Below are 16,396 nucleotides of genomic sequence, written 5' to 3' on the forward strand. Positions count from 1 at the left end.
GCCTCTAAAGAGCCCGAGGGCCCCTGCAGGCACTGGGAGAGGCGCCGGGTCCCATCAGTGTGGAGATACCTTCAGCCTAGGAAGTGTCTGGCACAAAGTGAATCTGCAGTAAATATAAATGCTTGTTTCAGTGCCTGAATATAGGGCTGGCCAGTAAGTCTCCAGAAAACCTTAAAAAGCTCCCAGTGGCTCCTGAATCTCCACTTTGGCCTGTCCATCAGCTTGATGGCACTGGTGATGTAGAGTAGTACCACTGAGGACAAGCACCCTCGAAAAGCTCTCCAGTGCTCCAGGGATTATGGATTGACACTCAAGTCATGCTCCTGTATATGGACGTTCAACACTCTTTCTTGTGGTAACAACGAGAGAACCAATGTTGGCCATAGTCTGGTGTTAACAGCAAGGATCGAGGTGACTCCTGTGTTTTTCTAACCAGGCCGCATTGCTAGGACTTGTGTTCTCAACTCAAACAGAGGACCAAGAACCCAGGGTTACCTTATGCAAATCTGGCATCAAATCCTGGTATAAAGATCGAATCAACATATCCAGGGTACGCCGACGTTTCTGGGCAAATGTCGGGGTTTCCAAAGTGGCTTTTTCACCATTAATTACTAAAATAAATCAAATTATAAAGGGAGTTACAAATACTAACATGCTATTGGAGAATGTCCTTCTCAAGGGAACTCCCTACAGGGAATACTATCCACTTTCCTAATCCTGGTATTACCATTGGCACCACGCTTCCTTCACAGAAGACTGCTGAACTCTCTGAATGTCTCTACCCAAACCCATTGTCCATAGGTGTCTCTGTCTTATACCTTTCCTGTTGGACTGCAAGTTTCCAGAGCAGAGGGTGTTATCTAATTACTCGAAGACCTAGTACACACCCAACCTGCCCCCATCCAGCACTTCTTCCTTCCTCCCTCCCTCCCTTCCCACTCATCTGCCCACGCATCTACCTACCCAACCTTCTACACACTCATCCAACACATGGGTCAAAACTCCAGGATGCCATTTAATAGGATTAAATACATATTTGCTACATTTTGTTAGGAAACATAATAATTACTTAAGCAGAGTACTGGGGTTCTTACCCTAATGGAAGTTTCTTCTGGGAAAAAAAAAAGCTGGTGGTTAGTGGACTACAGACACTAAGAGTCAGTAAAGTGGAATGTCCAGTTCCATATCAGAGCACAGAACAGAAAGTGTGCAATAGGGGTTAGGAGCCTGAAGTCAAGACAGTTTTGGGTTTGAATCCCAGCTGTGCTGCTATGTTCTTAAGTAAATTATTTAGCTTCTTGGGGCCTCAATTTCCTACCCCGTAAAATGGGTAAAACTATATTTCTATATGTGCCAAAGGAAGGACAGTGTTCAGACTGAAAAATGAACTTCTTGGGCCCAGGCATTTCCTAGATAGAATCTGAGTCCTGGGACAAGCTGGGCTTGTTTGTGGCAAGATTATCTCTTAAGGAATTTAAACCGAATGCACTTAAAAGGCACACCTGTTCTTTTCTCTAATTCCGTGATTAGAAATTTTTTGTTTGAGGATATTATCTCTATAGTGCCACAGGGGGAAAAAAATCCGTTTTAAATGATCCAGTTTCAGCCAAATAAAGGGAAAAGATAAAAAATTCTGGTGAAATGCCATTTTTTGTCATCTGGGAGTTTCCTGCCTGGCCTTCCTCCTCCCTCCTGTTAACATCTACTCTGGAATTCAAAAAGGCTTCGGCTTCCTTGGCTTATACCTTTTCTCTCAGTCTATGGACACTTCTTGGTCCTTCCCAGCTCCATGCTCCATTCCTTTAACAACCCTCTTCACAGCCCGTAGCCTGGGTTCTTCTACTAGATCGACTGGTACATGTTCAACTGTAGATCAACTGAGGCCTTTGCCTCATTCCACCCAAGCATCCAAAGGTGCTGCTCAGAGTCACTTTGTTGACTGGCTCTATTGAGATCAGCAGATACACAAATAAGCTGGGCTCTTAGGTTCCTGAATCGTCTCCAAACATGGTTCAAGGACTCCACGCCTGCGGCGGCCCTGTCCCTGCTACAGGACTCTGAAAGCCTGCTTGCTTCCTGAGCCCCGGCTTCCAAGATGCTCCCCATTTCTAGCTGCTAAACCCAGTCTCTTTGCTTCAGGTCTGTTTCTTGCTCTCTACCTAATCCTCTGGACTTGAAGCCCATGGACCCCCACTTTAAGAATCAGGAAATTTCATACAACTTCAGATTTTTGGCTTGTTTCTAAAACTTGGAATATCAGGCAGTGCTGGGTGTGTGCTCCTGGGTGCAGCCTGCGAGCCCGCCTTGCAGCTATAAAACCGGGCTATTCTGGGGAGGGAGGCAGCGAGCTCTTTGGGTTCAGAAGATGGGGGGCTCAGGTTCAGGTGTTTGGGTATTATCAGTGGAGCTAAAATGTATGGTCACCAGCTAGTGAAGGCTGGATGGTCAGGTTCTACACAGATCATATCCATATTCTCTCTGTGGGTCTATCTGTCTCTCTGTCTCTCTCTCACACACACATGCACACACCCACATAACCACTCTGCCCCACGTGCTTCCCACTCTCTGACAAAGACATAGATATACATGTAGCTGGAGACTCGGCCAGAGAAATGGCCATATCGGAGCCCTGGGCAGTCATGCAAACTTGAGGCTCCCTGGTACTGTGCGTGGGTGAGTACAGATAAACTCGAAGGCAGGTGGATATAGAGAAGGACACAGGAGAAGATCTACATAGAACTACCAGAAAACTGAATGTTTCACATGAAGAACTGACAGAACGTGGAATGGGAGCCATGGGTAAACGGTGATATTTTCTTATGCAGCATCCTCGGGGCATCTGAAGGAATGCATTCTGATGTAGAACAAGTTGCAGAAAAATTTCAAAATAGAGACTTACATTTCACTAGCAAAAAGTCCCTGAATTCCTGGTGGTCTGTAAACACCGGTGGGGATGGCAAGGGGGGGCCAAAGAGCGGTACACTTTCTTCTGAAAATATTTTCAGCCTATATAGAGAGCATTTCAGAATTACTTGGTTTTTCTTCAAAGATCACCTATATCTGGACTTTACATTTGTCCAGTGGCCTATGTGATATGTTAAGAATATTCATTCCCGGGAAACGTGCCTTCTCTCGGCTGCCAGAGTCTCGGCCACCGTGTGGCTCTCCCATGGGCTTTAGGGCAGAGGCCAGGTCTTCCCGACTCCTTCATGGTCCAACCTACCAAGCTGTGGGCAAGGTCAAGGACCCCAAGAATAAGAGCAAAGGCTACCATTGAGCACCCACTGCATACCAGGCAGCATACTTGGTGTTTTAAGACATAGCATCGATTGATTCTCATCAAGCTGCCCAGGGAGTAGCGTTACCTTCAGTCTGTCCTATAGACGGGGCCTGAGACTCTGAGAAGATAAACACTTTTTTCAAAACCAGAAAGTTAATAAGTGACAGAGCTGGGATTCCAACCCACACCTATTTGGCTCAAAGTTCATGCTCTTTTTACAACATCATGATATATTTTTAACAGATTGATTTTTGAGAACAGAGGGACCAGTGGGCCAGGATGTAGCTAGCCCAGGCAAGGGGGTACTCTGGTCAAGATCAGACATATCAAATTTGTGCCCATTTTAGTGTACAATAAAATTCCAAACGAACCCTCACCCTTGGGTCGGCAGCACAGAGCACCACTATATGGAACAAGCCTTTCCCAAAGAAATCATGACCTTGAAGGAAGTTCTATTAGGTGAGGATATTTGCATCATATCAATCAACAAATATGTGTAGAAGTCATCAAATGAATGCCAAATGAACAAGGAAACATGAGAATCTGAACAAGTGACTGAGAGAAAAGTCATCACCTACCTGTAATTGTCATTTTGTTGATCATACCTCACTAAGGCAAAAATATCTGCGGTGATGGTTAAGGAAATGTAATCAATGACCCCAATGCTCATAGCCAACGGCTTGTGCCTTGAAATCCCTTATGCAGAATCATCCTAGATCTGTACTTAATCTGCTCAGGGAGTCTGTCACTCTTAGGCTGATTTTAAAGGAGACAGCCCAGGAAGACAAAAATTCAGCCTCTGTGTGCTCATCCTTTGGGGAAAGAGCTTAGTCTCTCCATCTGTCAGAAAAGCAACACAAATATAGCAATGATGCAACTAAGCAGCCAAAAAAGCAAAAAGAGCAATTCTTTTGCTTGGAAATGCAAACAGCGTCCTGGTAGGAAATTAGACATACATTGCACGTCACCCATTTTGTAAATAAAAGCAATTTAAGTGCTTCCACTGCACACCTTCCCCCTCTCTCCTTCTGGCTTTGGTAGACAAAAGAAACCAAAACAAACCAATGTAGAATATGCTTTGTTGTGGCAGGTGCGCCGAGCCTAAGCCGGTGCCATACCTCGTCAAGCTTTGCTTGCTTTCTCCTATTCCTCCTCCTCCCCTGCGCTCTCCTCACCTAGAGCTAAAAGGCCATCCATCCCTCAAAGTGCTTCCATTCCTAGACTCGGAGAAAAGAATCTTTATCAACTATCTGCTTGGCGCTTTCTGGAAACAAATGTGTCAAGCCCCAAATCTAAAACTCGATAACGAAAGGGGATTCTAAAAATCATGACTGCCTCTTGGTCACTTAAAGAGCCACCTCCCTCTCCCCACCTGCTTTGTAGCTGGAGAAAACTTCTGTTCTACAACGAGTACTGCTTCAGGAAAGGCGAAAGAGTGGCCCTAAATCCCAGGGAACAGAGCGAGAGATCCCTTAACGAGCAGGGGTGGGAGCAAAAACTATTATTGAAGTGCAGGTGCATAAATGATTTTTTCCCTGCCCTCGTGGAAGAAATCTGGCCATTCCCCACTTCTAAAAACTTACATGCTATGTTGTTAGGTGACAATGGACACGTCAAAGCACGCAGAGAAATCTACGTCCAGATGTGACGAGTCACAGTGGTCCTGTCTCCCAACATTTTTACCGGAGTCTCCAGGAAACCGGAATAATTCGAGCAGAATTTATTCTGAAAATGCCTATGAGCTGCCCTTTATTTACTATGTATAACCCGTGAAGGCACCGCCTCTGGGTCTTGCTGTCATGGGCTGTGACCCAAGGTAACAGGGTCACGGTGATATCTACTGGGCTGGCCAAGCTCCCATCCTGTGACTGTCTGAATGAGCTGAGCTTGGACATTACAGAGAATTTCAGCAGGACTTTGCCAGCAATATGAGCTAAGCAGGGATTTGAGGAAGCAGAGGGAAAAGTGAATAGAAACAGGATTCAGTCCATCATTTCTCAAATCTTAAGAGGTGGTAGCATAGTAGCGATCACCAGGGTGTAGAATCAAGGAAGGAACACTATTTTGGGTATTTTAACTTGTGAATTTTTATTTAGCTAAATTTAACTGAATTCTAATAACTTCAATTCAATTCAAAATTTTATTTGGCCAGAGGGTTCACTACCTGTAATTCTTCTAGTTTGTTTTTTTACCGATGGATGGTAAGAAGTTTCCCTCATCTCATAGACTACTTGAGCAAAGGAAAGATAATTCCAGAAGCCAAGAGTTCTCTGAGAACGAATCTATCCATTACTCCAATGGATGGAGAGAAGATGAGGGCCGAATAACCCCGAGGGAAAATCCTGAACAGTGGCTCTAAAAATTTAGTGACGCAAGAAACTATGACAAGCAAGTCAACGGTAATGTTTCCTTTGAGGGCCACTTTAGACCCACGAGGCTGACCAACAGCTCACTAAACTTGTTCACAAAGGCCCAGGATACGTGTAAAGTGGGAGCGGATCATGGAAGGCTTAAAGGCAGGAGAAGGCTCCTCTCCCTCCTGGAACACGATGGTGACGATGTCGTTTCCAATGTGGCGCTTCCTCTCCACCTGGGTGAAAGCATAAGTAACATCGCTGAGGAGGTAACTCACATGTGGCAATCCACAGGGTTAAACAGCTAACACAGAATGGCAAACCACAATGATCACCGAGCCCCAAACTTCCATGGTCTTTGACTTCCTGCCTCCTGTGTTCTACCAGCCTAGCCTCCAGGCTCTCCTAACCATCTCCTCAGCTCCTCAGCCAATGCAGATCTGCATTTCCTCTTGCCCCCACCCCCCTTCTGCAGAAGCCTCCTAACGAGCCTCCTTGCCTCCATTCTCTCCCATTTTGGTGTTCTGATTGTGTCCACATTTGCTCCTATTTCATCTCCTTAGCCTGGCATTCAAGGCCCCCAGACAAGAGGCATTGCATGAGAACTTCCTGGGGATGGGGCCCAAACACGTGCATGTTTATAAATGCCTTAGCTAGTTCTGAAAGATGTACTTGGGGAGGACAATGGCTTTACGTAATCTGACCTCAGCTGACCTTTCAAAACTGATCTCCTAGACCTGCGGTCAGCAATTTTTTTCTGTAAAGGGCCAGACGATAAAGAGTTTCAGCTTTGTGCATCATATTGTCTGTTTGCACTCATGAGCTCTACTGTCCTAGGACAAAAGCAGCTGTAGACATCCACAAATGGGTGGGCCGGGCTGTGTTCCAATAACACTTTATTTAACAAAACAGGCAGTTTGCGAGGTTTGGCCATGTGCCATCGTTTGCCAGCCCACCCCCGCACCCCCACCCCTGAGTCCTAGGCTTAATTGGCCAAACAGAAGGATTCACTGTTCTCCCTGAATCCCTGGTGTGTCCCCTAAAGTGTAAGCTCCTGGAGAACAGGATCCTTGTTTGATTCTTACTAGATACTATTCCAGTTTTTCAAAGGTGGGAATGAAGGTTTAGGGATGTTCTAATAATTTCAATTCAGCTAAAAAAGCCATTATTTTTTGGCAAAGATTTCTTGGTTGTGGCACCAAAAGCACACCCAGCAAAAGGGCAAATGAGATAAAATGGATGGCATCAAGGTTTAAAGCTTCTGGGGTGTCTGGGGGGCTCGGTCGGTTAAGTGACCGACTTCGGCTCAGGTCATGATCTCACAGTTCGTGGGTTCGAGCCCCGCATCAGGCTCTGTGCTGACGGCTTGCTCAGAGCCTGGAACCTGCTTCAGATTCTGTGTCTCCTCTCTCTGCCCCGCCTCTGCTCGCACTCTGTCTCTGTCTCTCAAAAATAAGTAAAAAAAAAAAAAAAAAAAAAAAAAAAAAAAAAAAAAAAAAAAAAAAAAAAGATTTAAAGCTTCTGCCCATTAAAGGACACCACAAACACGGGGGAAAGGCAATGCACAGAATGGGAGGAAATATTTATGCGGCGCCTGGGTGGGTCAGTCGGTTGAGTGTCTGACTCTTGATTTTGGCTCAGGTCATGGTCTCACGGTTGGTTCGTGGGTTCGAGCCCCCTGTTGGGCTCCGTGCTGGCAGTGTGGAGCCTGCTTGGGATTCTCTCTCCCTCTCCCCACCCCGGCCCCTGCCTTCCTCGCATGCTCTCTTTCAAAATAAAGAAACTTAACAAAAAGATGTACAAATCATGTACCTGATAGGGGGTTAAATCCAGAATATACAGAATTCTTACAACTCAACAACAACAAATCAAATAACTTGATTAAAAAAATGAGCAACAGGAGTTGAATAAACGTTTCTCCGGAGAAGATGTGATAAACACATGAAAAGATGCTCCAAACCACGACGGGCAGCCACTTCGCACCCACGAGGGTAGCTGCTGCAAAACAACAAGGCCGAAGAAAACATACAACACCCGGATGTAACAAGTGCCGTCGAGGAGGTGGGGAAGGTGGGGCTCTCGTGCACTGCTGGTGGGAATCCAGAACGGGGCGGCTGCTGTGGAGAATGATGTGCTGGTCCCCATTAACCCCAAACACTTAACCACAGGGTTACCATATGACCCAGCAATTCCACTGAGACAGGAGAGGCTGCAGGAGAGTTGGAGTGCAGTTTTGGACACGCCGGGTTTGAGGGTGTCAAGAAGGCTGCACCTGAGTCTGGACTTCCGGAGGGAGTTCTGGATGGAGACGTAAATTTGGGGGTCCCTGGCGGATAAAAGCTACCTAGAGCCCCGAGACTGGGGGAGATCATCCAGGGAGTGAACGAGAGTAGGGGGAGGCGGCCCTCTTGGCCACGAACTGCGCCCCGGGCCAGGCAGGGCTCACCACGTGCCCAAGGTCACGGAGCTTGTTCTTGGCAGGGCTAGGGGACCAGGGGAAGCCAGGGGTGTGGGACATCACGGGGCGTTAGGAGGAAGGTGAGGCCCTGGAGAGGCAAGTATCGCCACCTCCCTCTCCCCCGCCCCCCTGGTTAAAGTTTGATGCAGCGACAGAGGAGGAGAGAGGGGGAAGTCCCGGGAATACCAGAGCCTACAAACTGTGTGGGAGACGTGGCTTCTTTAGGTCAGATTTGGGATATGGCTCAGACCGTTCCCCTCATGTTCTAGATGCTGGGAGGTCCAAAAGCAGCAAGATTTTATGAGCCAGGCTGGCCTCTGTCTTTTTGTCTGTTACCTCAGGCCCCCGAGGTACAGAGAGAGGCTCACAGCTTGTGGTCCTTCCCTGCCCTGACTGGGCACCGTTAAAGTTCACTAGTGTCCCGTGTTTCTTTGTCTCTCTTCCCACCTGCATGATCTCCCTGGTAAAAGACACGAATTTCAGTGCTGATTTGCCTCCTACCTACTGATGCTGGGCAAGTGGAGGCCCCATGTGCTACCCATGGAGACAACCACGATGTTGAGAATCCCAGGGTCCACCTGTGGACATGAGGGCGCAGCAGGCGAGGGTGGTCACGCCTTAATATACTGACAGCCCCTTGAAGAGATAAGGCTCACGCCTTCTGAGTCGGGCAAAGGTTGAACTGTCACATTCTTTGCTTCTGTCTCTCTGGCTGATGCCCCTACCTGTCACGAGACGTGGGCACTTTTGGTGACTGTGTAGGGCTGAAAAGGTCACGGTGCAGGGAGGAGGAAGAATGTAAAACACTTCAGGGGAAGTTCTGTGCTATTACTGTTGAGCTCTAAGAGGTCACTGCAATTCACGATGACGGGAAGGCCAGCTCGGTCCCTCTTGGGTGCATGATCCTAAGATCCTAACAGCTTAAGCTCCTGCGGTAATAAAGGTTCCCTCGACCATGCAAAGGAAGACGCCTTGTGGAAAGTGACCTCAGCCACTAAGCAGTCGTGCTGGGCTGAGGCACTTCCTGTTCCCACCTGCCCTCTCCCAGAGTGAGCCTTCTAAAACCAGAGCGAGCTTACGACCTCCAGTACCTCTCTGGTGCCCGCAGGATAAAACCCCCAACTCCTCACTCCAGGCTCCAAACCATCCGACAGAACCAGCAATTGCTGTCCCTCCCTGACACGTCCCTGGAGCGCCTTTATATCTCATGACGCACACCACCTTCTATTTATTTATTTGAAAAAATTTTTTTTTAATGTTTTACTTTTGAGAGAGAGAGAGAGAGAGAGAGAGAGAGAGAATGAGTGGGGGAAGGGAGAGAGAGTAGGCAGAGAGAGAGGGAGACACAGAATCTGAAGCAGGCTCTAGGCTCTGAGCTGCCAGCACAGAGCCCGATGCGGGGCTTGAACTCACGAACTATGAGACTGTGACCTGAGCCAAAGTTGGACGCTTCACCAACTGAGCCACCCAGGTGCCGCATGGAACACCACATTTTAGCCCACTGGTCTGCACTGTGTCTTTTCCCCTTAGTGAGATCTTACTGAAATAAGAATATATGTGCTCAGAAAAAAAACCCTCTGAGCACATCACCTCTCCTCTCCAGGTTCCTATTTCTCACAAATCTCTGTTGACCAACTGTTCCTTCACGTTTGTGATATTTACTCATATGCATGCCTTCCATGCATAAAAAAGGGTTAAGAATCTAATAAAAAGTTAAATGGAATGCCCCCAAACCCTTCACAAACCAGGAGCATGTGTCTTTTTTATATCTAAATTCCCACAAACTGGAAAATCTCCTCCTGGAAATGGCCAGTCTCAGGGGTGCATGGGGGGTGTCTCTGTAATTTTTTCCCCAATATGGCTCAGCGCTACCTTCCTGCATGGCCCTGAGAAGCGCTTGCTAGCCGTCACTCAGGGTCCAATTATTTTATGTCCCGGGTAGTCTCTGACCAGATACCGGACACATGGAGAGAAGTTTCAGAGCAAAGGCTACATCCACATAAAGCAGTTTCTCACGAGTCTACAAAACTGCACGCACACATGTAAATACACATACACATTTACACGCAGCCACGTGTGCGCACTATTATCTCTGATCCCTTATTGAAGGGGATAGCGTCGGCGAGGACAGTGCTTCCTGAGGCTTGCGGAAAGTTCAAATGCACAGGCTGTAAACAACGTTCCCACTCTGGTGCCTAAAGTTCAGTTCGTATATTAGCATATACAGTTTCCAGTTCTATGAAATCATAGCGACGCTTTCCCTGCACTGAGGTCACTATCTGATGGTGTGTGGGTTCTCGAAGAGCCCGTGCTCGCACGTACCTGCTGTTTGTTCTCTTTGGAATATGGCAACATGGTGGAAACGTGAAACATGATCTCATGCCCTTGGTATACGGTATAAACCGAATGTATCCCTGTGGTGTCGTCTGTAAGATAGAAGCCGGAGCAGTTAGTAGGCACAGAGCATTCTGGGACCCTGAGGAAATCGTCTTTATTTGCAGGCTGGGGGCCATAGCATACAGTACACTCCCAAAGATCATTCTGGGTTATCCGCCTGAGTGGAAGCAACAGTATGGCTCACTTTCCAGCTTATACGAGGCCCCTGCCCCCATGGAGAGCCCTCCTCCTCCCCGCTCTAAGCCGGCTCACGGTCTGATTCACGTAGAGGTCTGGGCTTTTAAAAGGAGGATGCGCTGCAATCCCTTGCCTTCCAGTTACTGCTTGTGCACAGCACAAACCTAACACAAGATGATTAACACACACAATTATCACGTCCGGAAAACAAAGCAAGTACTCTCACTGGTAGAGATGGTAGAGAGGCTGAAGCCACGGGCTCTGCAGTTAGGCAGACCTGGGTTCAAGTTCTCAGCTACGCTCCTTTGAACAAGTCACCTTAACTTTCTCGGAGCCTCAGTTCCTTAATTTGAAAATGGGGGTAAAAAGAGTATCTACCTTCTAGGGATGTTTACAAGATTATACTTGCAAAGTGCTTGGCCGGGTACCAGGCCACAGCAAGCGTTCAGTGGATGGCGGCTGTGACCGCAACGGAGAGGCTGAGTGTAGGCAATGGGGTGATGAAACGTGGGTACTGAGGTTCACTGTGTGCTTGTGCACGCCGCTGGTCGTTCCCCACACCGTGGCCCGCACGCTCGGCTGCAGGGTGCAATGAGGTCCCACCACGCCTCCACTTAAAACCCTTTCATGACACCCAACTCCATTTACGATAGAATCCAAAATGATTCACGTGATCTCAAACTCCTTGTGGGATCGCCCCCTCCCCTTCTCCACTCCCTTTGCCGTAAAGATATTCTCTGGGCTTCTAGAACATCTCAGGCTCTTTCCTGCCTCAGGAACTTCACAGAAGTTCTCTTGCTTAGAATTCTCTTCTCCCCTCAAGACTCAAATGACTCCCTCTCATCCTTCCCTCAGGGAAGCCTTTTCTCATCCCCCAGATTAGAGAAAACGCCTGCAGGGCACTCTGTGCTTTTTCTTCTTTGTTCCTTCAAGCACTTAGTACTAAGGTATTTGGTAATTACCTGTTTAATGTCTGTGTTACGTACTGGACTGTTAGCTCCCAGAAAGGGAGGGACCAAGTTGGTTTATCCATTGCTACGTCCCTGGAGCATCACACAGCCCTGGTACACAGAGGCTCTCAACAGTAAGTATTCATGGACAGACCGTGGCCTGCCACATGTAGGGACTCTGAGGGCTGACTTGGTTTTGCAAGACTCGATGGAGGCCCCAGATGTGTCCACCCACCCACATCAGACTGGGCATGAAGCTCAAATTCCTTCTTATCCTTTCTAGTCCATCCCTTCCCACCTTGGGACTAAACCCAAATACAGATCAGGCCGACTATCAGAGAAGTTACATGCACAACAGCAGAAAAGATCAGGAGGCGAGCTTACTTTTGGTGTCCAGACCGCCGCGGTAGCCTGTCCAGCCCTTTAGAGTGATTTTGTCACCCAGAAGATTTAAAAATTTTTGAAAAGCGTCACTTCCAATTTCTGCAGGAAGAGGAAAAGTGTGAAGAAAGTACAGAATGTGCAAGCCTGTCATTTTCTAACTATGCCCTGAAATCACTCGCACATAACGAGGCTGTGGAGACTTGTGCAGCAGACGGAGCAGAGAGGCCACACTTCCTTCCCGCAGACCGCAAAGGAACTTCCGCGATTCACGGGATTCCAAGGAAAGGAAAACCACAGAATCAGACTGACCAACCTCCCAGCTGCCAGACTGGGATCACAAGGCTTTAGTATGGCAGAACGAAGACACCGTTACTGCCTCTATGAATCACGAAGAGTGCATGTTACAGCAACAGGAAAATGGCACCATCTGATAATTCTCCCAACCATAAAAATCAGAGAAAAATCTTCCTTTGCTACTGAGACTATGATGTAGAGCCAAATTCTTCAAATCCAATGTACTTTTCCACCTAGCCTCTGTCTCTGGTGCTGGTAGCTGGTCCAAGTTTGGTGACCAATAAATATTTGTCAAATGGATGAAACTGGACAGTAGCTGCCCTACAAAGTTTACCCTGAACTTTTACTCTAAAGTTTCATACGACAACTGGTTGTTACTCTGTATTAAAGACTCTAACTCAACAGGTAAGCTCAGTTGGGATGGTCAGAACTGTCAACAAGGGTTTCGGTTAGCACCAAGGAGGGGACACTTACCATTGCTGAACATTTCATCATCAGTGAGCTGCCCGTCTTTGGCAAATAGAACCCCAAACTTGAAATTCACGGAGCCCTTTCAATAAGACAACAAAATGCTGAATGTAGCTTTATCATCAAAGCATATACAGTTAGGAGATGTGCTGTTTATGACTTAGGAAAAGTTCAGTGATCAAGATGGATATTTGGAGGAGTCCTTTCTCTCTTCCATCTCAATTTTGACTAGTATTAACAAAATCCTTTCTTTGTCTCTATAGGTTTTTATAGCTTACACTTGAAACTCTCTGTTTTTGTGTGAGTTAATTCATTTGTAATTTCATCACTAATGGCTTCTGCGGGATGCCAGGTCCATTCTGCGGTAAAACAGCGCTCAAGTTGCCAGCAAGACTCACGGACTGGTGCCATGTTCTGATCCGTGAACATAAGAGAGCTCGGTGTAATTCAAAACTGAACACAACAATCTCAGGCTGATATATTGCGGACTGCTAGGAGTGGAAATGGAAACTGTAGGCAATTTATTCTAAAAGCTAGTTTCCCCCAATTCCTAAAGATAATTAATCTCAAGAAGTCACAAAACAGATGTGTGTGTTGGGGTGGGGGGATATCAAGAAGTTGCTAGTACAAATGTTCAATCTACTACCCTGAACTCTAAACAATGGATTAAATCAGATCCTGTGGGAATAATAAATACCAAATACCAGATGATAGGTTCTACAGGAAGAGTGAGGAATGAGATCAGGTAGGTCAAGGGTACTTTTCATAGTTTTTTCCTTATGCTGGATAATGGGTTGATAGGTATTCATAATATTATTCTCTATACTTTTTTTGTATATCTGAAGTATTTCATAATGAAAATAAACTCTGAGGTTGAAAGAGAATCAACTTCTGCAAGGCTCTTTGAGGCACCACTAGATGGGAGAATTCTTGGTGGTCAATTAAGGGGTAGACTAGGAACAAAGGTGTTTAAAGCACTGGCCAGTGGGTCACAGGCTGGGGGTGGGGTAGGTCAAGGCAGAATGCCAGGATTCAGGACGGCTGGATCTGGGAGAATTAAGACTAAAAATCCAGGGGCTCCTGGGAGGCTTTTGTCGGTTAAGCGTCTGACTTCGGCTCAGGTCATGATCCCATGGTTTGTGGGTTCGAGCCCCGCGTCGAGCTCTGTGCTTACAGCTTGGAGCCTGGAGCCTGCTTCAGATTCTGCGTCTCCCTCGCTCGCTGCCCCTCCCCAACTCATGCTCTGTCTCTCTGCGTCTCAAAAATAAACTATTAAAAAAAAAAGACGGGGTGCCTGGGTGGCTTAGTTGGTTAAGCGTCCGACTTTCGCTTAGGTCATGATCTCGCGGTTCGTGGGTTCGAGCCCCGCATCGGGCTCTGTGCTGACTGCCAGCTCAGAGCCTGGAGCCTGTTTCGGAGCCTGTTTCGGAGTCTGTGTCTCCCTCTCTCTCTGACCCTCCCCTGCTCACGCTGTCTCTCTCTCCTAGAAATAAATAAAAATATTAAAAAAAAAAAGACTAAAAATCCAATGGCCCAAGGCTGTGCTTCTAAGCGTCTTTCTTTCGTTAACACACCTGACAGACAGATGCACATCAATCAGTGAGCATGGTTTTCTATACAGGGTGTGAAAGAGGATGTGCCCAAGCTGAGCCCTCACCCGGAACGCCTCCACAGCTCTGTCTATGGCCAGCTCTTTCCCATCATGCAGGCCTCGGCTCAAATGCCCATGTCCAGAGAGGCCTTTCCTGACTTTTTGATGTAAAGTCACTCTCTGCCATAGCACCTTGTTTATTTTCTTAGCACTATTCATACTCAGTAATTCTTTTATGAAATGTGCATTTGTGTCTGTTTCCAGTGCCAGAACACAAGTCTTTGAAGGACAGATCATACATGTCTTCCTTTCTACTGAATCTCCAGTGCCCGTCACAGTGCTGGGTATATTGGAGACGATTAATATTCATAACATAACTGTGTGCATAATTAAGGAGCAAAGAAACAAAACTGGGCAGATACCACTTGTTTTTCACAAGCTGCCTCCAAATGATTATCTCTTCCTCACAATCTTGTTTTTGGTAACTTCTTAGAATTTTGTCTGGGATCTCTACCCATCGAGGATTCTAAGCTTGCTAACTTTTGTTCCTCTGTTTTGGACATGATGACGGCAATCAAGTGTCCCCAAGACTCTGGCACACCCTCCGTTCTCAGAGGTCCCTTAAAAAGCACCTATATGGGATGCCTAGGTGGCTCAGTTGATGAAGCTTCTGACTCTTGATTTTGGCTCAGGTCACGATCTCCCGGTTGTGAGAGGAGTCCGGCATTAGGCTCTGCGCTGGACAAGGAGCCTGCTTGGGATCCTCTCTCTACCTCTTCCTCTGCTCCTCCTCTGTTTGTGCATGTGCACGCTCTCTCTCAAAACATAAATTGAATAGGGGCGCCTGGGTGGCTTAGTCGGTTGAGCGTCCGACTTTCACTTAGGTCATGATCTTGCAGTTCGTGGGTTCGAGCCCCGTGTCGGGCTCTGTGCTGACTGCCAGCTCAGAGCCTGGAGACTGTTTCAGAGTCTGTGTCTCCCTCTCTCTATGACCCTCCCCTGCTCACACTGTCTCTCTCTCTCTCCTAGAAATAAATAAATATTAAAAAAAAAACATAAATTGAATAAATAAATAAATAGTGCCTATAACAGATTGCCTATAGCAGTAGCTCTTAGGGTAACAGTGTAGGGACTAAGGCAGTGGTTCTCAAACTTGACCAGGTGTCAGAATCACCTGCAGGTTTGCTAAAAGCAGATTGCTAGGCTCCACTCCTAGTTTCCAATTCATCACTTCTAGGGTAGGGCCCAAGGATTGGTATTTCTGACAAGTTCCTAGGTGGTGCTGATGCTGCGGGTCTGGGAACCCCACTCTGAGAACCACTGGCCTAGAGGAACAAACCCGCAGACCAGCAGGCGGCACAGGGTCAGGTCCAGCCACGCAGACTGCCGGCAGGTCAGGCGCACAAGGTCCGGGTTGATGGAAGAGTCATGAGCCAAGAACCGGCAGCCTCTTAGAACCAGGAGGGGCCCTGCGGCCGTGGAGGCCGCGCATTCATCTCACAGTCGGGACGAGTGAAGACCAGGGAGGCCAGCCTCACCCAAGGCAGGCACTAAGTGGACGGATGGTGGGACAGGAGCCGGAAGTCGGGTCCCTGGACTTCTGACCCAGCACTCTTCCCAACCCCGTGGTGTGGTCCTCTCGGGGCACTACTGGCTGGACTGAGGCGGAGTCACAAGCAGAAGCGGGGCCTGCTGCCACGTGATCACTGGCCAAAGCTTGAAAGAGTTTTTCTGGCTCTGTGACTGGCACCTTGCTGCCAGCACCCCGGCCGAGGCATCCTCCCGCTTGAGGTGGAGACCCCGGAAAGACCAGTGTTGCAAGGCCTTGTTAATGTACCTGGGGTCACCTACAGGGTCTCCAGCTACAGGGTCTCTTCGGAAGAGAGAGTTTGGGGGAGGGGATGGTTTGATGTGGCGCTACCGACCGCCACAGACCATGTCTGCACAAACCATTTAACCTAACATCATTAGGGCCCCAGGAGGCTGGCTGCTCCTGGATGGGACAGAGGACTCAAGGTTCCAAGACCCGATCCAGGCCCCTGG

The 16,396-nt window shown here is 47.7% G+C and overlaps 1 protein-coding gene across 2 annotated transcripts in view; it reads right to left on the reverse strand.

Moving 5' to 3' along the window:
* GARNL3 (GTPase activating Rap/RanGAP domain like 3) overlaps window positions 1-16,396 on the reverse strand; it is a 152,960-nt gene that overhangs the window by 35,671 nt on the left and 100,893 nt on the right. For both annotated transcript variants that reach the window (XM_039229480.1, XM_039229479.1), the window contains exons 10-16: window positions 12,769-12,844; window positions 12,001-12,099; window positions 10,415-10,518; window positions 5,762-5,870; window positions 3,859-3,904; window positions 2,900-3,006; window positions 496-611 (exon numbers count right to left, since the gene is read on the reverse strand). In XM_039229480.1, the coding sequence (XP_039085411.1) occupies window positions 496-611; window positions 2,900-3,006; window positions 3,859-3,904; window positions 5,762-5,870; window positions 10,415-10,518; window positions 12,001-12,099; window positions 12,769-12,844 (657 nt within the window). The remainder of the gene's footprint in view (window positions 1-495; window positions 612-2,899; window positions 3,007-3,858; window positions 3,905-5,761; window positions 5,871-10,414; window positions 10,519-12,000; window positions 12,100-12,768; window positions 12,845-16,396) is intronic.

This window comes from Hyaena hyaena, unplaced genomic scaffold, assembly GCF_003009895.1.
Source record: "Hyaena hyaena isolate Hyena2069 unplaced genomic scaffold, ASM300989v1 scaffold_38, whole genome shotgun sequence".
NCBI classification, from domain to species: Eukaryota; Metazoa; Chordata; class Mammalia; order Carnivora; family Hyaenidae; genus Hyaena; species Hyaena hyaena.